The sequence below is a fragment of the Atheta coriaria genome, unplaced genomic scaffold (genome assembly GCF_025399875.1).
Source record: "Atheta coriaria isolate IRGN ID8LTWV9N9 unplaced genomic scaffold, Caltech_Dcor_3.1 hic_scaffold_7_pilon, whole genome shotgun sequence".
NCBI classification, from domain to species: Eukaryota; Metazoa; Arthropoda; class Insecta; order Coleoptera; family Staphylinidae; genus Dalotia; species Dalotia coriaria.
Genome location: NW_027045449.1, coordinates 6,790,122 through 6,813,296, shown reverse-complemented (window position 1 = coordinate 6,813,296; position 23,175 = coordinate 6,790,122). Strand labels below are relative to the sequence as shown.

General features: G+C 38.1%; 1 protein-coding gene and 1 long non-coding RNA gene across 6 annotated transcripts in view; one reads left to right on the top strand and one right to left on the bottom strand.

Annotated features, from left to right (window-relative positions):
• Positions 1-23,175, top strand: part of LOC135795127 (growth factor receptor-bound protein 14-like) — a 77,718-nt gene that overhangs the window by 6,498 nt on the left and 48,045 nt on the right. Inside the window, exons 1-6 of one of the 5 annotated variants that reach the window (XM_065306676.1) lie at positions 7,911-8,166; positions 14,931-15,106; positions 15,180-15,339; positions 17,173-17,303; positions 19,400-19,477; positions 20,284-20,451. In XM_065306676.1, coding sequence (XP_065162748.1) covers positions 8,145-8,166; positions 14,931-15,106; positions 15,180-15,339; positions 17,173-17,303; positions 19,400-19,477; positions 20,284-20,451 — 735 coding nt within the window. In that variant the 5' untranslated portion in view covers positions 7,911-8,144. Of the gene's footprint in view, positions 1-7,910; positions 8,167-14,930; positions 15,107-15,179; positions 15,340-17,172; positions 17,304-19,399; positions 19,478-20,283; positions 20,452-23,175 lie in introns of those variants that run through there. The other 4 variants (XM_065306675.1, XM_065306674.1, XM_065306678.1 and 1 more) reach the window with 4 other exon arrangements.
• LOC135795129 (uncharacterized) lies at positions 2,941-4,598 on the bottom strand. The gene is made up of 3 exons (XR_010549030.1): positions 4,270-4,598; positions 3,142-3,387; positions 2,941-3,080 (listed from the first exon to the last, which is right to left on the bottom strand). It is a non-coding gene; the product is annotated as an uncharacterized lncRNA (long non-coding RNA).

Genomic DNA, 23,175 nt, shown 5'->3' with positions numbered 1-23,175 from the left:
CTTTTTTGTGCTCGTCTGTCAGCAATCGTGTGATGTATCTTTTGTGTTGGCATGTATTTACCTTGGCCTTGTATTGCTTTGTCGTGTCTAGCACAACACAGTCTAAGGCTCTTTGTAAAAAGCGCCATTTGTTGTTTAACAACACGTCGTAAAAACGATAATAATTAAACGGGTGGCGAGCTGGTCTTCCCCCTTGGTCTGACGTGCTTGAAATTTGTTTATGAAATTCGCGCTCGCCCTGGCGCTATTAATGCGACGTGAGATTGGATTTCAACCGGTCCACGAAGCTGGTACTCTTTCTTCCTCGTACGTGTGCTCTTGACGTAACAGGTCGCGTTTCTCGTTTTCTCGACCGCCCCAGACGTACAGATCCGAAGGGAATTCGCTGCAGACAAAAGCACCGCCGAAGAGGGTATGGGATCGGTATGCGAGGTGAGAGGTGGCCTCGTCTGGGACCCGCGTCTGGGCCACACGCACACACATCAATCCCCTCCGAGTATATAAACACCTCATTCACTTAGTCTCACCTCCCTCTTCTCTTCTCCTATCAAACCAATAAGTAATCCCAAACGCTTTGGATACCTTTGTTTGGTTTGGTGCACACGCTGTGCTCACATGTAGTACGCCGTAGTAGAATTTTGCGCGCCAAACCATCCTGCGTCGAAGTTGAATGCAACCGAGCAACGCTGCACTCTGTTCATTCGCATGTTTCCATCCTGCACTACAAATAACTTAAAAGCATGCGAAGAGGAGAGATGGAAGAGTTTGGGGGAGCTTCTGCGCAAGGCACTAGTGGGTGTCTACGACGTAGTAGAAGTATCGGAAATCGATCCTACGCGCGGGTGCCGCCACGCCAACAGTTTCCCCCCACACACCTTCCATGCCGCGGGCGGTGTTGTGACGCCGCGCTTACGCGATGCCCATTCTTGTACAAGGGTAGAGCGTGGAAACAACGCCCCAATTCGAACCGGGTCAACGACGCGCGCGCGCTTTTTCAAAACAAACCGAGCGAAACGGCGCGCCTCGCGCTCAGACCTACCGCAACGACGCACACATTGTGAAACCTGCGTGTACTCTCATACAGTTCTTCAATTCCATCCTTGGGGGGCTTTACGGACACGTCCGCTAACTTCTTTTTTATTTCACTTGCATATTAGCAATGCAACACTGCATTATTCACCAGAAACAGCCGGCGGGTTGTGCAAATATTTCTACCTGCTAGTATTTCTATTATTCAACGCGGACAGAGCTTCAAACCTAAATGGGCAATTAATAAATACCTTACTGCCATATTCATTATTTCCAATTATAGCCTCGTCATGCACACATGTTGTGGACTTGTTTGTCGGCATAAACCCTTCAGACCTGCAGCTATTGTTGATATTGTTCGGTTTGCAACTGGATCTTTGAGGGGGAGATGCAGCGTATGGCGGGGACAGGAACACTAGTCGGTTGGTTGGTTGCTAAGGTGCGGCTCCTGCGGCTTACGGCTCGCGTTCCCCCCAGCCATGTGTATGCACGCGTTTTGTCTGCTTTCCTCGTGCGCGGTGCGCGTAGTAATATTCCCGCTTCGCGGTTGTGCCACGAGACTGCTTCGAGGAAGGTGAACGACCTAAATTCGCAACGATCCAGGCCGTGAGTCTCCTGCTGCAGCATGCAATGCTGCAACACAGGGTTGTCCTAGGTATAGGTAAACCTCCACATTGACATTACAAGGGTCAATATTAGTTAATTAATTAAATTAACCATAATTTTGAAGCATTTTTAACCTACAAACTTCCCTGAATTAGTTAATAAATAATGATGAATTACATGCACTTTATCAGCTTAGTGTCTTGACCTAACCTTAAAGTCGGATGTTTCCCGCCAAGATATTAGTATTCCCAACGTCTCTACGGGTTTGTACCCTTCTCAAGGTGTTGCAAGTGATAATTGTGGCCGAGTGAATCCCTGGGATCTTATTGCATGCGCAGCAGAAACCAAAATCTAATTAGTTGCAGCTTATATCGGTCTATTAGTTTGATTAGCAGCTCCGGTAGATTAAGTGGATTTCGCGATTATCGCAAATGGTTATAGCTACTTTCGGGTGAATGCAATTCGTATAAGGCAAAATACACAGTTATTAATTCCGGAGTGGTGCGATGATTTTGCTCTCGCGAGGCGATCGTAATTGCCGTTAATTGGAAAGTTATGTTCGCTTGTCATAACTGACCTATTTACGTCGGCTGCGCTGTGTGTTGACTGGATTAAATATTAATTCAAAATAGATTTACGCTCATCGACACTCCCACAAGAAGTTGATGAATGTTTAATGACTTAATGTCTTTGATTTTTTGATCATTTTAGTGTTTTATTTTTGGCTAATGGCAACTGCAACATAGTTGCATGGCTGCTATTTCAATTTGAGGCCTTTAGACCTTTTTGTTGTTGTGAGTCAATCATCATTAGCACACTTCTAGTTGTTACGTCATTCACCTGCGGATATATTCAATATAAATAGAGAATATTTGTTTAGTGATTCTGAGAATTTTTCGCGTGCAAATTAATCAATATAAAGTAAATAACGCCGTATTGGTTTATGTCGGTCTTGTGCATATTTCATTTTCTCGTTACTCGCTTTATGCGTATTTAAAATTGAACATAAAACATTTACTAACGACACTGGACGGGAGAAAAACGAAGAGTTTCAGCTTGGGGAGCTGCAATGCAACAGCAGCGTTCGTAAAACAGAGCAATAGATCTTAAGTTTGTAGCATGTCGTTGACGTGCCTCTGCGCCGAATGCAAAACGCTATAACATTAACATTAGCATTTACTGAGTGTTGCCAATTGTCAATATATTATTAATTATCTCATAAAATATACAAAATTAAACAATAATTTTAAATAAAACAGAAAATATATCTACGAATATTAGTAAGATATTAATATTTATTTAAGAAATTTGTTAAATTCATTTTCACATTCATGTTGTATGCCCCAAGTACACTGGTAGTAGACTCCTCTTCTCGGAGATCTTCGACATCGACAGACTAAGCTTTCGACTTCTCATCGCACAGCTATTGCTATTTGGTCCTAGAACTACGCCGGAGTATATTCGCGCCCCATTCTCAGTTTCCGTTATTCTTTTATATTTACTTACTCTTTCGTCTTCGGCGGTTACTCTGTGCTCTTGTGTGTGTGCACATATTCTATGCGTTTTCGTTTCTATCGCCTTCTGTTGCTCTCCCCAGTCATGCAGTTCTTCTTCCTTTATTTTTGCACGTTTGCTGTTCTATCGCTGGCTGCATCGGGTTCTTCGCGCTGACTCTGGTTGTTTCTCTGTGTTGGAACGTTTTCCAACATGCAGTTCCCGAGTATACTCTCGACGATACCATAATCTCGTGAACTAAAAATAACACATCGTCCAATACAAATGCGAATCGACGTCGAAATGAATCGAAAAACGCCCGGAGAAGTTTATTTCGGAATTTACGAATATTTATGGCTTTCAGTTCCGGTTCGAATGGAAGCACTTGAAAAATGCTTTAAACTTATACCGAGTGATCAAAATATTATAATAAGCAACCAAATGTACATATTCATATCATAACCTCAACTGACTTTAGTTTACATAGAACTTTGCATTTAATACAACAGAATTATTAACTAGTGTTGTGTGTTATTTCAGTGAATAAACTTGCTGAACTATATAAACAGCAATTAACTACTAGTTTTATATTACTGACATAAAATTGATTGTAAAGCAACTCGTTATGTAATATAATATTCATATGTGCATTTACATATTTTATTATGCAGAAATGCGCGTATTGCAGACGTCTAAGTGAATAATTTATAAATTATTAATATTCACCAAGTTCAAATCGCCATAAAACGCGTTTATTGACGAATTGAACAAGTCGTATAATTAATTAAGCTATTAAACCGACGGTTTATTAAGTTGCTGGATGGCTGAACGCTTGATTGGCACTGTTAGTGGGCAACAAATCAAAGTATAACTAGAATTATATCACCTTAGCAACAGTGACTTAATAACAATTACAATTTATTGTAAAAATGTGATTTTATCTGTAAATCAATATTTATTCGATTAATTTACTTTATTTTTTATTTGTTCCAGGTGAGTATCCATAAAAAAACCATGGCATAAACAATCAACAAGCTGTAAGTATACGGGGAATTGTTTATTAGAATCTGTTTATCGCTTGTGTCTAGACGCCGTTTAGTTTAATCGTGCAGTCGTTTTTATCCGTTTACATTTACTTACGTGTGATTTGATGCGTGCTTCTAATTACAATTACACTGGTATTAACATTCGGATTGTTTGTAAAAGGTGTTATCATCGTGAATTAGTTAACCAGAGTGTGTAATGGCGCAGTAGGATCCGCACAAGTGAAAAGTCGGGTACTACGTATTATTTTCGAAAAGTAGGTCGAATCGATAGTTTAACATTGTGTGTGCCCCGTCTCTGCACCGTCGGCGTGTGCATACACAAAAGCCTCCGACAACGCCTAATGACTCTCCCGTGCGCCTATTCCACATCCACCCATGCAGACTTTTTCATTCCCCGACCGCAAACTAGGGTAATGCAAAATATTCTGCCACATCATCCTTATAATATGAGGATTCATAAAATGGTAAAGTTATTGGAAGAATATACTTGTCAATATGATCAAATGTATATAATTGGCATGCATTTCATAAAAAAAAAAACCTACGAATTACCAAAATAAAGGAAAATATGTGATTTTGCTTCAATTCGCGTATGATACTTGAAGAATAATTCTTTATCGGCATACTTGGCACTATCTATTGCTTTTACAATGAAACCCGCAGCGAAACGAATAAATCCACCGTGTTGCCATTACTTATCCGGGCATTGTTCTGCGGATTCCGTCACAGACAGATCATAGATTAAGACCTACAATGCCGACATTCACTACATTATTTCGAATGTTTACAGTTGGTTATTTAGCGCATTATCGCTAGCGTATGTACTTGGAATGTGACTAATGTGTACGAGTATGCGATGTAAGTAACTACGACGCGTTAACAAATTGTTCGTGAATTACTGGGAATTCAAATATTTCGCCATGGTAAATATTTTTTTGAAAAGATTTTATTGGTTTTGCGTCTACGGAAATAAGATTTATTTACTATGCGGATAAATGAATATCTCACCTAATCTAATGGTTATGTATACGCGGCGAAGCAGTGGCGAGCTGAGGCGAGTCTGAAAGTTCATTCATAAATTGCATGGAAACTGGGTTATGAGAGTACGCGAGTAGTGTACTACGTAGTAATATGCCAGTATGCAGTATTTACTACGTAGCCGACAGCGGCACGAGCGCTCGCGTTGCGCGTTCAAATTCCATGAAAACGACACGCAATATACGTAACAAACACGTGAATACTTCAAACACCATGTATGAATTCCATACACTGCCAAACAGTTATTTTTCAGTTGGTAAAATCATTTATTCTCTTCTAAATCTACAAAATAAATGTAATTCACTGCCTAGACACTGAAAGATCGATTTAATCTTCTACGCACAACATGAATAGATTTACGATTTATTATTTAGTTTTATTACACTGCGTAGTAAGTATTGACCTTAATATAAATCAGTCAGCGTGCTCGAATCAATCATCCAGCTATCTGTTTGTGTAATGTTATGTTACTCATTGACGTCTTGTGGCTATGTCTCTTGTGCTTTGTGTGTTAACGATTGACGTGTTTCATCATCATATTTCACTGGCTGCGTCGCGTGGGATGTGTTATGCGTTATTTTGCGTGGCGCACATTATAATCACCACCTACTGGTATCGATATGGTGGTGTTGTGTTTGGAGGCGCACTGTGTTTGATTGTAGGACTTGGGCACTTTGGGCGTGGATGGGTGTGCGGGCGACTGCGTAATTGCGCGAATGGCGATTAGAAATTAATTCTAATGGACAAGAGTACATGCATTGTGCACATTGCGTATGCAAATGGATGAATGGTTTACGATCATGATCACTGGGAGTCGATATAATCAATCAATACTATGTTTGACAGGGTTAGGTCTATGCGTGCATAGTATGCATGGAGTGCATAGAGTGCATAGAGTGCATAAACATTCCAATCAAAGTTGATAGCAATTGTTTATGAAAGTCCGGTATGGGTTTTACGAGGCTTGCGTTACGTACACTTTAGATTGAAAGTTTAAATTTGTTTTTCTACTTCCACCTTTAAAATGTCAGTTTTTCACGGTTTTTAATCACAAAAAGTGATATTTTAAACACGGGCGGACAATATCGTGACTAATGTACTTTAATCACGGAGTGGGGCTTGCGCCTGCGCATTTGCCTGCTGTACAGTACAAGACCATGCGCCGAGGGTCAAACCTGTGTTTGTTATTAGGAATGGGGTCGTTTTTTATTATATTCCTTTTGTTGACTTTCGGCCTCAGTTTTTCAACATTTCTCTTTTTTTTCCTGATGCTTTTCTTCCTTAGACTTCTTATTTTCTTAATTTTTTATCAGTTTTCCTTTCTTATTATTCCTCCTTATTATCTCATGTAAATTTTTCTTTCCCCCTTCAGCCTTTTTGTTCCGTGTTCTTCATTTTTATTTCTATTTTTTTCCTGTATTTCACTTTTATTTTGGTTTCTATTTTTGTTCTCTAAAATTCACAATTTCTACGATTAAAAAACAATTAATCACATAATAATATTCATGCAATTTTCGACATTTTGAAGCTTATTTGGTTTGCTTGCAAACTACATATGCTGATGTCTGATGTGATGCATTCACTCATCAATATATTGAAATATGTCTGACGGCGCGATAAAAATGAAAAATGGATGAAATTTACATATGCACTTCCAATTGTGTAGGCACGCGCTGACATGCCACTTATGCATCACAAATAGAGTGAACGTAATATTCTGTTATGTGCCTGATTTATAAATCAAATATTGACATACTAAACATTTACCCCAAAGCGAAAAAAATTCCATAATTAGTAATTAAGTTAAAAACACGAACAAAAATTGTTTGCAATTTATTAGTCACATATTACACAAGTTCATCCAATAACAGTCAATATTATGATTGCTAATCGCTAATCTACTGGAATTGAAAACAATCGCAATGTTAATTATCGCGCAGTAAATATTTTTCTAATAATACATAAATATTAATCAATGGCTACAATGTTGACGTGTGGGTGTTTTATGAACTTTCATTTATTATTATATCCGGTATTCTAACACACCACTTTAATATAGAATGTTTGCAAAAATGTTTGAAGTTGAAAAATAAAATAAATCTATTACTGCAACAGTAATCGTGTTACTGTTAGTTGTGAGTTGGTGTTTTGCCAAGTGTGATCTTTGTGACAACACTCACGTTTTTATGCGCTTGGCCAATACCGTTAATAGACCTGAAGCAATATTAATCACAGTGAGGTGTAGCGTTGCACTGGCGAACGTAAACAAAGTCAATGGTGCGCGCGCGTTGGGTGGTGGTAAGCGCCACACACTCCTTGATCCTTAGCGGCAAAAGGAGTGGATTGGACACGGCGCGCGGAGTGGCGCGCGTGGGTCGACTTTAATCTTGTTGCGTCTCTTCGCGCTTTGCGTCCGTCTCTCTGCGAATTAATTGTGTGCACATCGCGTTCGAAGTCGCATCGACGGCAGCATTGCATCCCGTTATCGCAAGTATTTCCGGTTAACATCCACGCATTTTCAACCCACACGGTTTTTTAAATATAAATGATAAAAATAAATCGTGCAACATTAGAAGAAGAAGAAGATAAAAACATTTCTACACGTCTAAAATATATTTTCTTAAATTAATTTGGACTAAAAAGTAGTTTGTGATTGAATTATCGCGTGGGTTTACCTAAAAGAGTAAACAAAGTAATCAAGGGTGGAAAAGTGGGTGTTTATTAGTTTGGCGAAGTGTTGGTCGTTTCCTTAATTGACTTGCACATGCAATTCAAACACTGACGACGTGGAAAGTGCGCGTTGGGGAACTTTTGTGTGTCATTGAAATACTCCTACACCCCAACACAATTCAATTCTGTGTGCTGGTGACGCAAGGGGAATCGATTGATTCAATATATTGATTTAATTTCGGTAAAAACTGATATTCCGATATGGATACCACTTATAATAAAGGTAATCATAGTTTTTTCGTCTTGCTTCGTGGTTTTTTCCAATTTTGACGGAGTATAATGTTTGTGGTCGATAACTTACCTTGTTCAATTATTTGGCAAATGCAATTACATTGCCTAGAAACCTAGTTGGAAAACTCAAGATTTCACTGCGGAGTTTGTCCATTAAATTAAATTAGGATGGATTGCAATTGCATTTGACATTTAACATGCGGTATAAACTACTTAACTAAAGTAATGACGTGCGTAGTGTATTTTAATTTCGTAATACGAAATTTTCCAATCGATTTGGCTATTTATGTTTATGATTTTGCACTAATGTCGACGTTGTGACCTCTGTAATCGATTTACGTGAAGTTGGCATGAAAATACATAAGTCAAAGTCAATTAATTTTGAGGTTACTTTATTAGACATTAGTTGTTTGTTATTTGATAGTTTCCGTCTCGCAAAGCGTCTCGTCTGCTTTGCTTATTAATAAGTTCCATGTGTGTAGTCTACGTGGAAGCATTGGTGTTTGAGTTGAATTATAATATAATGAATCATCGCATCATATGCATATCCCGCACCTGCATAATACTTGGCACGCGCAGCATGGAATGCCTGCTTTTCCGGTGTTTATTTTACGCATATAACAAATATATGTGCTTTGGTATCATCATTAGGACATTAACTACTATTTACTGTTGTCGAATTATTTTTTTCGAATGATGAATACATTTAAACCAATAATTTTCGTTTCCACGTGCTGCTTTGATTGCATAATGAGTTGTTTGTATTTGCTTTCGTTGAATGGTATCTATTCATCGTATTGCAAATATTCTGGGCATGCACGCGCGTGCACATAAAAATTTATTATTGCATGACTATATTTAACAAACTCGAAAAATTCTACATTTTCCTGAAATAATATTTAGTTATTTTTAACAATTAGTTGAGAGTAATTAACCTACAACTTAATTAATTATAGTTATTTTGGTACACGAAAACAGATTACTGTTGGGAGTACACCTGCAGTATATTTTTAAATTAGCGCCCGAGAATTAGCTGCGACATGCAAGTATAGAATGCATAGAAATGCAGCACAAATGCATTTATGAAAAACATGCGGCGAATATACAATAGCCATGGTGCTTGTGCACTGACTGGTAACATAGTAACACTGTAACACAGTTACTTGCACATTTATTAATCGTCCTTGCGCACCCAAATTACATCGCGAAGGCTGTTCGTTTCATGTGTCATTTATTTCGCGTCACGCAGTACCTACCTCTCGCTATAGATGCACTAATGTTTCGCACCGAGCGAAACATAAATTTACTACGAACTACCTTCATTCAACACAAAATAATTGCATATAATTTAATACTTACTAATTACAGGTGCGGTGTAATACATTATTTTAATAATTGTCGTGTACTTTTTTGTAATTTTATGTGTGTTGTTTGAAATTGAATTTTTAAATTTGTATAATACGCTCAGTGGAAAATCTTTATAAAAATATACCCGTCTGATACAAGATTGCGTTTTATACGTACATTAAACCAACACATTTCAAGTCTCGTCTGCAATTGTGTGTCGACGGCGACTCTTCGTGAATAATAAATAAGCAGAACTTGCGCCTATTCTCTGTGGTGGTATTTGAAGAAAACGTCCTTGTTATTGCGACATGTTTTTCTTCTTGCTACCATCTTTACGAAAAATTATATTATGGGAATTGACGTGCAAGGAAAAACAACGTTGCTCCAGCAGTAAATTAGAGAATAAACTATTTTTTTACGATGAAAGGAATATAACTGGGTTTATATATCACCAAAAACCATACTTTATGTCTGAATACTTTGGGGCGTTAGAAGTATGCAACTTAACATACATCACTAGTCAAATCTATAATATAAAAATGAAACGCAAAATCGGTTGGTAAGCGCCGAACTCAACAACGCCTAGATTAATTTAGCAAATTCTTTTTTTTAAATGTTCCTTAAAGTCCATGGATGGTTTTTACGGCGAGAAATATTCGGATAATTGCCAGAAAAACCCTAAAGACAGCCCTTATCTATAGGATAAAAGTTGGCATTGAAATTCAATCATAGTTATAGTTAAATAATTGAATCCGATATGGCGCGCTGAAGTGAATTATTAGCCATTCTTTATATAATTAATTTCTTTAAAATAAAATTGGGAATTTTATTGATAGAATTGTCACATATTATGTCTAGAACAAGTGAGTAAAAACGAATTTCATTTTTATTAAACGCTACCGGGACGAAGTCGCAAAAGCTAGTAAGTATTAAATAAATTAAATTTACAAATGAAAAATGCAACCTACTTTGGCAGAATCAAATTTAAACAAATGACAAACAACTTTACATTTTAACTTTGACGCGAACAAACCACATAAAAAGTTATAAATTTACGCAAAGTTTATGCAACACTCGAGCACGAAACAATGCACTCGAGCCAGCGCGAGTCCGAGCTGACAACTACAATAACACATTAAAAATGATACTTGCGAACAAACCAGCGAAAAACAATAACGCATTACAAAATCACATAATCACATTTGGCCGAGCATAAATCACGTCACAAGTTTATGTGATGGCAAAGACATTCGAGTAGTGTATGGCGAATGAAACACGAAATCGATTATTAGAAATCCCATTTAAAAGTTTAAGTGCAAACCAACCTCATAAATGTAGACATTCCCAACCATCGTCATCGTACATAAGACACTACAGATTGTTTTAAATGAAATTGCATTGTTAAGGAATGCTTGGGAACCGCAATAATTAACATTACTATGATGATAGCTGCGCTAACATAACCCCACTGTTATTAGTTGTCGCCGACACTTAGATGGCGCTGCAGTCGATTATTTTTATATCATTCGTGATTTATAGGTTACACTTTCACGTAATTGCTAAATGACTAGTTTCTAAATGATTTAATTATTTATTACTATAATTATCTCTTGAAATAAACATTGGAACAAATCTAGTGTATTATGATTGCAGTGAATGTATTTCTTTATGTTCTAAATGCGAGTCATATGAGCTCATATGCGTCTTATCATGGATCGAATCTTGTTAGTTACACCAATATAATAACTTCCAGTTGGCCTGGCGGCAGCGTGGCTCGCATTTGAAAGCTTAAACAAGACACCGTTAAATTTAATTCAACTAGATCAGCAGTTCAACAGTGGCCTGCCTTCGTTCGCAGACGATGACTAGGACAAAAGCGAGAAATTGTGAACTCTCACTCCCATTATGTCTCAGTTGTGCGTTAGTGTTTTGTCTTGTAGATTTGAGCTTATTGAAATTGCATTGCAAATAAAGGTTACGGTTATAATCGGAGGAGCATTAAATTAAATGACATTTATAGTATTACAATCAATTGATATCACAATAAGGACCTTAGAGACTTGAATACAAGGATATTTAAATTGTTTTTTTTTTTATTTTTTTAAGTAGTATAAAAATTATTTGTTTAATCTTATGACGGCTTAGGTATAATTTAAAACTTGTTGGAATTCAAACAAGTGTGATTGACGTGTTGTGGAGTTTTTCTTTTCGTTTTATGCATATTTTTGTTATTGCATGATAAATTATATAAGTCATTAGCGAAAATAGGTCACAGTATTATGTTAATCAGGCACGTGGTATTTGGTAATTCGGTAAAATGTAAAAATAACCAACCCAAAAGCACTTACAGTGTTTACGCGTGAGCACTCGCTGTTTTCTTGATGAAAATATTGAGGTGCGAAGATGCTCCATTTCTATACGTATTTATATCCAATTCACGTGCATGGAACGCTCAAGGATTGTTTTTATAAACCTTACGACTATTTTAAACCGATTTGCATTTGAAAAATTAGAATAAGATAAAAATTTGTTGCGTAGTTTCCTCAAGTGACAAGGCACTTGAATTGTAGTATTTTTTGATGAGTGTCATCAGAGATAGTTTGCATTTTTTACCTTATCATAATTCATTTTATAAATTATTAGATAAGTAGGTACCTACTTATCAGTAAATTCCTTTTCATTTTCTACCTAAGCATTTCGAGTGTAAACGTCCCGTATTACAAATTTTCAAGAGCATGTAAAATTTCGCTACGCAGTTAAATTTTTAAAGTGCGCTCATTTCTGGTTTACAACTTACACATACCGAAATACATGTACAAATGCTGATGCAATATTTACTTTTCGGTAATATTAGCTTAAAATTCGAAAATTTCATTTTTCATCGCAGATTTTATTGTTTTTCTTGGTAATTATGGCACACGTGCCAACTATAACTAGTAATACCTCAAGTTATGCGCTATAAATGATGTAATATAGTTTTTCAGATGTACGTAGGTACTCGTGTTTAATGCGTTTTGGCGTATTATGTGGCCAGCATTAGTATTTTATAGTTGCACACAAAATTTCCAGAAATATAACTCGTTGTTTCCAACTGCAACCAGGTTTTTTACTGTTCCAATATTATGTTATTTCCGTGATACATTATACTTGGCTTTGATCGTTTCCAAGTTGTAAACACTGCTTGTAATAGTGCAAAATTAGTGCAAATTTTCACAAAAGCTTTCACTTTTGACAATAACAAACGCGCTGGAACAATGAAAGCATTATTGTTATAAATATTAGCTTGCAAATTCACATATGGCAGTTTAATATTAATTAAAAGTTTGTACTCGTAAAGGTAGTAAAGCGCATACGGATATTAAATTGCCATCACATCTACTCCGTATCTTATATTACCAAGTCGTAAACTAATTGAAAACTTTCTAATTCTATTTAGATCACAAGATGCAAATTTGTGTGTTTAGTTTGGTTTTGTTATTTATATACATTAGAAATTAAATCATTTTATTGCGAATTGTTATTTTAACCATTCCATTAAAGTGTTTTCTAAGATTTCTACGAACGCATGGAAAAGTATGAATAAATCTACTTGAACATGTCAGCTTGTATTTGTACTCCATCACCTTTTGACTGCTGTTTACCGAGAGTCCTTCCGAGAAGTTACATCACCTTGTCTGTAGTCTCGTACAAACGAGCTGTTTGTTGTTTTGCTGTTTCGGTTATATTTAGTGGCATGTAAATGTCAATAGCAAAAATACATTTTCCAAGAGCCCAACCGGAAATGACTCATTCTGCACCTATAAAATGAGTGTGTCTCCTAACAAATAACCGTTTGGAATTTGCACTAATTTTATTTTTGTAATTGTTGGTGTCCCAAAGCAAATTTTGCAGTTTAGCCTCCTGCACTTACTCAGACAACGTTTTTGTCGAGTGTTATTTATCTGCGCGCAATGCTATTATCGTCTTCTGTTCTGACAAACCGGCAGACTTGTGAAACAGTGGAGAAGGCACTTAATACGATTTATTGTGGATTCCTGTCGTTTCTTCTCAACTCACAAATCAGTCGTTCGATGGCGACGTGCACACTGCACAACCGAGTGCATCATTGCACTCGAGTAGTCCCTGTTATTGCTGCTGTTCCCATTGCGAATGTGTTGTTTTTTTTTTATGTCGGCAAGAAACCATGCTAAACTTATTTTGACTTTGGATCGTGTCGAAAAAACGCATTCCGATGTGGGGATACTAGAATTCCAAAGAGCTTCTGTCTTGTCAAAGTAAAGTGGTATTTTCTCTGAGAACAATTTAAAAATATTTCTAAAAATAAATAAAATTTTCAGTAGTAATAAGTAAAATTACCTACTGCTAAAAGTACTACTGGAGGAATAAATCGTAGTAATAACATTGTTAATGAATCGTTACGAAATGTTTTGCTAAAAATTTCTATAAAAGTAATAGCAGCAATAATAGCGCCAACTGTACAAACACTCCTGCTGCAGGAGTGCATCTCCAGGGCATGAAAGGAAAACGTTCAAGAAGTGGGTACGTGACCGAACAAGTTATTACGCGATATGAGATATGTTTGATTTCGGTTCTCCGCTTGCGGTCCTGTAAATGATTTCTTCTCGAATTCTTAGTTATCGGAGAATTAGCAATACTATTGAAGTAAACTTATTAAACGCGCAACGACTTCAATTCGGGTATCTTAACTTCGACTATATTGATTCTAGCTGAACTTGAAGTTAATTGCAATCATTTATTGTCTAATAGCATATAATCTACAAACTTCTAGCTTGTAAAGTACCTACTAATCAATAATGCATGTCAAACGGAACAAACTTGTAGGTATCCAATGGTAAACATGCGTCGATTTAACGCATTAGCGTCAAATTCAGTTGGTACCTACAAAGGAGTTAGACTTTTTTCTTGAACATGAAATTGCTAAACGAGGTTGGTAGCGAATGAGTGGGTGTGTAGAATAGTGGCCTGGAGACGACGTTGAATTACCACGTGAGTGTATTCTCGTCGAGGTGGAAAACGTGAACGTATTTTCCCCCAACGACGTGATATAATATGCGACGCATCGAAGCGACACTTCGTCGCAATTGCATTTGGCTTCATGCCGGACGAACACAAAGAAATCGCGTGGTGACCATAAAATAAAGAACGGTGTCGCGTTAGCGCGATTTACAAGCATATTCTTCAAGAAGTGCGCGGAAATGACGACGCTTTACGGTAATCGCCATCATAAAAGGGTTGTGTGCAAGGCAAAGCGATGTTTTCTTTCATTTTTGCACTAGACTACACGCGAGAACAAAGTGTAAACTAGTAAATTTAGATATATTTTAAGCGTGATTTACGTGCGATTTGATTTTCTCTTTACTTACATTTTGTGTTTGTTTCCGATTTTAGATCTCTGCAGATTTCCGCGAACACGGTGCATTTGCCATGATCACGCATCACGCTACGAACGGCTTAGTGAAGATGGGCATATCGAGCTATCATCGATACCGGAAGATCGCGACGATGCTGACTTTGTCGAGTATAATTTCAATCCGGTGGACAAGGACGACACAAATGAGAAAGAAGTAAGTTTTGGCATCGCTGCATGCAGAGAGACGCTTGCTTTACATGAAATTCACTTAACTCGTTCATTTTTAGGAGACGTTATTGTTCTACAACGACGACGGCAGCTACCAGTCGGTTGTCGTCGAACGATCGCTGTGTGCCAGCGACCTGTGCCAAGTGCTCGCGTTGAAGAATCGCCTCGCGAAGAGCGTCACGTGGAGCATTATCGAGCACTGGGTGGATCAGGGTCTAGGTGAGTCTCGGCCCCCATCGCACAACATCCAGGTCGTGTGCTGCGTCGTAAAATGCACCACTGACATACATTTGCAGTAATCCATAAAATTCCAACCAAGCCGAATGTGCTTTACGCGATCCCGATGCGCCAAGCGTTACATCATGTTCGGATTCGAACGGGTCGCCAAAGCTTTTGCCTTAGGGTCTTACTCTTTTCTCAGGCCGGGATTTGGGATTGGCTAAGGATTTGTGTCCTGTAAATGTGCTATATTCTTGACATTTCGGATGAGTTAACTTTCTGATTGAAATATAATTCGGTAGAGGTTTTCAACTATTTGTTTTATTAAAAGTAAAAAAAATATATGACAAACAATATAATATTCTGCATTAACATTGTGGTGGCACGCAGATGTATCATTTGTTTACAAAACACGTATCGGAAAATTGGAATTACTGCGCAATTATACTAAGCTAATAAAATGCACGAGTTGAGCAACGATAAATCTATTTTTAGATGTCATACTCTGCGCGTTATCATTGGAACTATTTGATTAATTGCCAAACAAACGGTGATGATTTATTTACACAACAGTTCACGCAAAAAATCCGTAATTATACTCGAATTATGCATACTGCATTTCCCGATTTCGCAAAATGACTAAATTATTGTGATTTATATTCGGATGTTGTTTTTAGTGCTTTGCATTTGTCTGGACAATGTTCGATCAATTCACATTAATATTGTTATGTTGTTAGTTTATAAATATACAAGCAATTATGTCTAATTATCAAGTTGTAAAAAGTACATCTAATGACTAGTTTTGGTTTTGATGGGAATATCTATTTGCCTAATTAAAACTTCTGCGCATTTATATTCTCATCATTCAACTCTAAATTTAAAATGCAAAATGCATCCGAGTAACCTTTTTGTTGGGTTCAATGATAAAAATCACTCGTAGTATTGAACGAATCGTCTAAGCTAACAGCGTCTGCGTGGGATTTCACAATTAGTTTTTAACGTGACGTCAAGCACTTCGCAATCTAAGAGTCTTAAAAGCTATTGGTAGATGTGACTGACGAAACGTCTTGGACCCCATAAAGGTGTAAAGGGTCATGTGAATTGTTAGTTGAGTATTTATTGCTTGTGCGAGCCGATACGCACAAGCACAGCGCAATCAATGACCATGATTATTTAAACCCACTTTCTGGATGTCTGCCTGCTCACGTGTGATCGATTCATTGACTTTTATTGCTGGATTTCAATTGAATGCGTTTATTTTGTCTTAAGTATATTAATTACACATCAAGTAGAATTATTCTTACTAGTTTAATTTGGCTGAGTCATTACAAATCGGATACTGCGTAACAATGCCCTGTTTGAATCACACGCAATGAAATATATAATGAAGTATATAAATGGCGACATGTTAATCTTATCATTGTAGCACGTAGCGTAGTAACGCAATTATGCGTATTAAGTATCCTAGTGCATTACGAGCAAGATAAATAGCGAATCTGAACTAATTGATCTCTGGCACAGTCATTCAGTAGGCAGTTGACACTTGACATGTATGAAGTTTACTAAGATGCCTCCTACTCAATACCACGCAGCTGTTAATTATGGTGGTAGTAATGTTCGTTTAATGAATACTTCAAACTATTCAGTTTTATATGTTGCCTGAGAACAATGCACTGTTTTATGACTTTTTCAATTAACGTTTAATTGATACTCTGAAGTTAATGTATGTAATTACGCCGCGTGCAAAGTTAAACATACATATTATTTATTGATTTGACTCTAGTTTGGCAATTAGTCTACTTAAGTATAATCGATTTTGTTTTTGTTTTACAGAGCGAATACTCGAAGACCACGAATACGTTCTTTCTGCATACAGAGACCTGCGAACATATTCCAGGGATATAAGTTACCGCTTTATATTTCGTATGGAATATAGAAAATACGAATTCTTCCATCATCCTCAGGTGCGATTTTGTTTCGTTACTATCACATAATTTAATCATTGCTGCAACATTTTTATTTTTACTAACTTACTAACTTTTGTTTTTAATCTTCGTCTTGAAAAGTTATATGTTGCTGAGACACCATTTTGATTGAATGATATACATTGCATTACTTATTATTATTAATTTTCACGTTTAAAATCGTTGTTGTGTACAATTATTAGTGGTAAAGTTGAGTTTTGATTTGAATTGGTTTCGGCTGGTATAATAGTTCTGCTTGCGACACCTAGTGGTAGATTTCTGCAGTTTTAGATTGTTGCCAGTAGAGTGCGTAGGACAAGCATGAACTTCGCTTTCAAGTTTCCTTTTCTTGATTCGTATTTTGCTCGATAGATGGATGCAGTGGTACTGTTCATTTGAGATTTCATATCTATATATTCTACGTTTGGTGCGTTTTACCGGTCTGCCGACCGGCTTGTAATTATCGATTTGATTCTGAACCGGGTCGAATAGCAGAAGCCCACCGACTATGTAATTATAACTAAAACATTATCCGGTATGTGCAAACACTGTGCATATATTTGCAATAAATCGATTAGCCATCTTGACACATCGAGAATGCAATTAATTATCGAGTTTGTGGTCATAAATTTTCACCACTCCTTCGCCACCACTCATCCTCTAATTTGACGTAATTTAATTAGGAAAGCCGGCGAGCTGTGGGCGGCAAAATCGACTTGCACTCAAATTTCATCCGGGCGCGAAGCGCGACGCTCGTAAATGGATCAACGTACTAATTGCGTTTCCTCACATTTTTCATCCGCTCGTTTTCCGTCATCGCTCGGCATCATCTTGCCGGCAGGCGCTTGTAAGATCCGGCATCAAAGGCGACAGTAATTTTTTCGCCGCGCTCGCTTATAAATAATTCCATTTATTTTTATAATTTCCGAAGGATTAGGGGGCCAATTTGGGACCGCCGGGTCGAGTGCGGGCGCTTTTGCATTTTCCTGGATTTCTGGATTTGCTGGTTGCGGTGGGTCTCGGGATGCTAAATGCGTGCCCACGCCGCCTACGGGCACGGATTTTATTTGTGCAAGCGAATTTAGCGCGGCGCAAATATAATTCGGTTTTACGCTCTTTTGACACGATCCTTCATTTCATTATTTAAATGTATGCATGAGTACCGTCATGGCTCCCCGACGCTGTTCAAGACTCCGACGACCGGAGACGTCCAGAGTGCAGACAAGTCTGAAGTTCGTTGAGGACTCGAGACTTCAAGAACCTGGGCTGGCTGATACATTCGAGGAGCAGACACGAAAAAAAGATTCTGATGAAAATGAGGCGAGTGCAGAGAAGCATGCGCTTGCACAAAAGTTGCACATTTTTTACAGCTCGTATTGCCGCCGTGATGATCCATAAATGAAGAACAACGCAGCGAACAATAAAATTACAATGTGGCCATCAGAAGAACGCGTCATTTTCTAACCCAACAAACTGAAACGAGGACATGCGTAGACGCGCACTCTGTTTATTCAGGTAGTTGCTTGAATTAAGTACGCAGACGAGCGCTGCAGGCCAGAACAGATTACAATCAATTCCTTATAAAGTATTTGTAACTTTATTTCAACGCTGCCTCTGTGTACACTTTTGGCGTTTGCACCCACACACTCACACGCAAACTTCGGAAGGAGCCTTCAGAACTTCACAAGTATATTATACGCGAATTCTACGAACCGCATAAACCATTCTTTTCGCTGGCATTCTGTTTCATACTTTCTTTATTTTCCGTCGCCGCGTGTCGCGGTTTTTCATTTTGCACTTTATTTCACTAATATTCACAAACTTTTTCAGCGACTCTGAACTTTTGTCCTTTTGCTTTTCTTTGAAAGAGCATTCGAAAACTGATGAATTAGCAGAAGTGGAAGACGGAGCTTTTGCATCCACGCCATACAAATCGAATAAATTACATTTTGCATCATCCTCATTTGTTTAACAAGCAATTTTGGGTCGAACATATGTTGTTTTCTTTTTTTAAATCAAACCACACGCATACACACATACGGCCTAATTATTATTTAACAATATTTTAGTTTGCTTTTGTTTGTTTTTATTTCCAGCAATTCTTTCCGACTGACATGACTGACCTGCATTTGTCTAACGACGGAACCATTGGTGTTAGTAATTTTTCGCTGCAAGTAAGTCATAAATTCATAGAAATAAATTCCAAATCAACGCTTCTTCATCTAATTCTTCAAGTGAATCTCATATGTCATGCTTCTTTTGGTCAGAATTGCTTACAGTTTAAAGCTTTTTTTCACTCGATGTTCAATTTCAAGCCAAAGGCACGCTATTCACGGGTACATTTTTCTTTTTTTTTGTGCTCTTGTATATGTGTGTTTGATATGTCGTCCTTTCCCAGAATTTTGAACTTTATCCATGTTGATGGCAAACCTTTGATTACTCAGCGTTTGTCCCATCATGCCCTATCATAATACAAATAACGCTAAGTAAAAGCTTACGAAAACAAAACAAGGCGCGCTCGGCCATTCGGTCGTCAGTCATCCTGCGCTGCCTGACTGTCGACCGCAAACGATGACTTCGCATGTTCTGCATGCAGTCGCGCCACGCCTATGGCAAGGACTATCGCAGCCGCATGCTATACGATCCCAGCAATGCGTCAAGATTTTTATAAAAATGTTAGGTCAGTAACAGTTTGCTCCTCAGTGGCTGACATGCGCACCATGGGATGTACACATATTGCTAATGCAATGTATATTTATGCAAACGGTGTCTTCTTACCTGGTACGTGTATGTCGTTTCGAGCGAATGGCTGCGTAATTCGAACCTTCTGATTCGTCGATCCGAAACGAAAATATGCACATGCTTGTGATAAAAATACGAATGGGTTATGTTCACGTCAATGCATTCTCTATTTGCACTATCAGTAATAGCTGCTTGGAGGACAATCGCTAAAATTGTGTGTGTGTGTTTTTTTTTTCAGCAGTTGGTCACACAAGAAGGACAAAGTCCGGCCATCTTGTCGCCTATGTGGGTGCGCAACGAGAAGCAGGTGTGGGGCAAGGCGTTCGTCGTGCTTCTCGACAAGAAGTTATACATCAGTCGCGAAGTATGCATTTTGGCATCATTCGTAAGGGCAGCAAAAATCGGGGTAAGTAATTTTCTCTTACAATGCGACAATTTTTAAATTATCGCGTCGCAAAGTTTTGCACCTAAATTAACTCCACGATGTGACATTGAATCATGTGACTCATGCAATAACCTTGGCCTTGCCATAATAATACACATGCATAACAAATAACCGAAACATATGAAGTTATGCGCCAACATAAAGTGTATAATTTGTTTGCTGTGCAAACCCATGCTGCGGCCGCACTTATCAACAAAGGCTGAATCACGTTTTTTATTACTTTGTACGCGCTCAACACAACGGTGCACAGAAACGGTTCGTACTTTTTAATTTTATTTTCGTTATCCTCGCTTCATCCGTTTTCGCCTTATTATGCATTCGCGCTCAACGTCTGCCGGCCGTCGGCTTCACCTAATTATAACTGCATCGCGAAAAGCGAATGTTATTTATGATACAACGCTGAATGCAATCGTGGCGTACGTGAGAGAGCGCGTACATGTTTATTTACTTAGGCGGAATTAAAAGTGAAAATGTTTGTTCCCCGGGAGGTTTTCATCTGCGCTCAAATTCCACGCTGTTCTTATTGCATGCGCCAGAAATACGCGTTTTAGCTTAAATTTACATTCTAAATTTAGAATCTTCGCGTTTACTGGTTGCTTTTCATAAATTTTAATAAGACCGTTGATAATAGAAGTAAAAGTTTATTCAGTCAATAATTACAAAAGGTTGCAGGGCTGCAGCTCAATGACGAAGGCAAGTAAACACTTCCCATTTACGTCTGTCGAGAGAGAAAAACAACTTTAGCGTTTTATTTTATTGCATCTTTGCACTTTCCAAATATCGAAAAGTTTTTATTTTTCTTAGCGCAAACTTAGGGCGAAATTCCATTCTATTTTATTCTAATGGTAGGAATAATTTCACGAATACAACGGGAGACCCAAGCTGGCGCGTTTTATTACTTCCCAAATATTTCCACCCCGCACAAACAAACCTATCGTCAACGTCGTCCTTTATACGACTCCGTTGTCACATCGTCGTTTGAGAAAAAAATATTTGCAATTTCAATTTCTATTTCGATCTGTTTTGATATTCTAAGCTCTCGACGTCTTTTCGCAACTTTGGCAATTTAGAAAGTAATCAGCATTATAACAGCATGAATAAACGTGAAGCATATCCAAAGCGTCCAAATTTAATCAATTTGGAGTCAACGAAGGTATCGAAAGGGCTTTCCGATACATTGCGCTCAGTTTAAATATACTAATTTCATAAATATACGGAAATTAAGTTACATTACCAGTACTATCATTTGAAAATCAAAATGTCAGTGTCAGTTTGATTAGTTGATATTTGTAATAATGTAAGGGTTAGCTAAATTAAACGGTTATTGGAAGATGGGCGCTCTGCACTGCATGTGTTGGCATGAAATTTGGGAATGGGTCTGCTTGCATATATTTCATAGGGGCAGGAAGCTTAGACCTAGAAATTCAAAATGCGTATATCGGAACCGGAACTCGCAGCGGATCAGGGAACTACGTGAAGCCGAGAAAAGCCCTTACTTTTCGAGTAGAGCAAGCATTACATCGAATGGTGAAACGTATACCGCGAATACATCTTCGCCGACCCACTCGATTCACTCATCTGAGAAGTCTCATGTTCTTTTCAACGTACCACCTGAGGACAACATCCGCGAATCATATTTGCTCAGGGTGCAGGCGCGCAATAAAAAGGAAGCTCAGAAAATTCGAAAATTGTTGTTGATCTAACTACTAGTGTTTAGACATGTTACCTATATTTCAATAAATGGTGGCTAACATATTCGCGACTAGCTTAGTTTATTGATCTGCGTTGTCGCTTGTTGTAATTGATGATAGATTACGAAGTGTTCGGGGGTTCGATTCTTGTTTTTGTCGCCACGGCGTGGATATGACATCAATACAAAACGATAAGGAGTACGCTCGGTCGCGGGACGACACACGCAACGACGTGATATTAATGGATTCGCCGAAGGTCGTTGCGTAATCCAGCACGATTGAGTTCGTTTTCAAGCTGAACAGGATAGAATTTCAACCTATTCAAGACGCTGGAATAAATGAACGTTGGCAGAAGAAATAAGCTTAAATTGTCGTCCAGTATTCTTAGAATAAGTCATCTGTTTCCGTAAATTTTCTTCTAATTAGCATTATTTCATACTTTTGTAGAGAAAATGTGATATATCTTTGTTGTATTGAGATTGATATTGTGCAGTAATTCGAACCATTTGGGATACCATTAAAAATCTTTAATGACGTGATTACGGAACTATCGATTGCGTCTGGGTGCGCAAAAAAGCGTGCATAAAAAAGCCATCCTGTCCGCATCTCTCGCTTGTGCGCCCGGTTCTAAATTATAAAATCGATCGACCGCCGCCGCACTGTAGAACACAAAGGTAAAAGGAAGTAAAAAGGGCGGTGGACTATGCGGGAGCGAAAGCGCGAAGACGGCGGCCGGCAGCGGCGCGACGAAGACGGAAGCGTCGAGGAAGAGAACCATAAATTTCCTTTGGCAGACTTGGAATAATATGTTTTCGATGGAACGAAGAACTCAACTTTCGGTTACTGCCAATGCATCAAGCCGTAAAGCGCAGTGCGCGAGTGCGCCGGAATGTATACTCAATCAAGGGGCGCCTTTCGGACTCGTTATGCCGATTCTACTTCTTATACTTCAATACGAGTATATCTCTACCTGAAGCTGAATTTCGACGAAAAT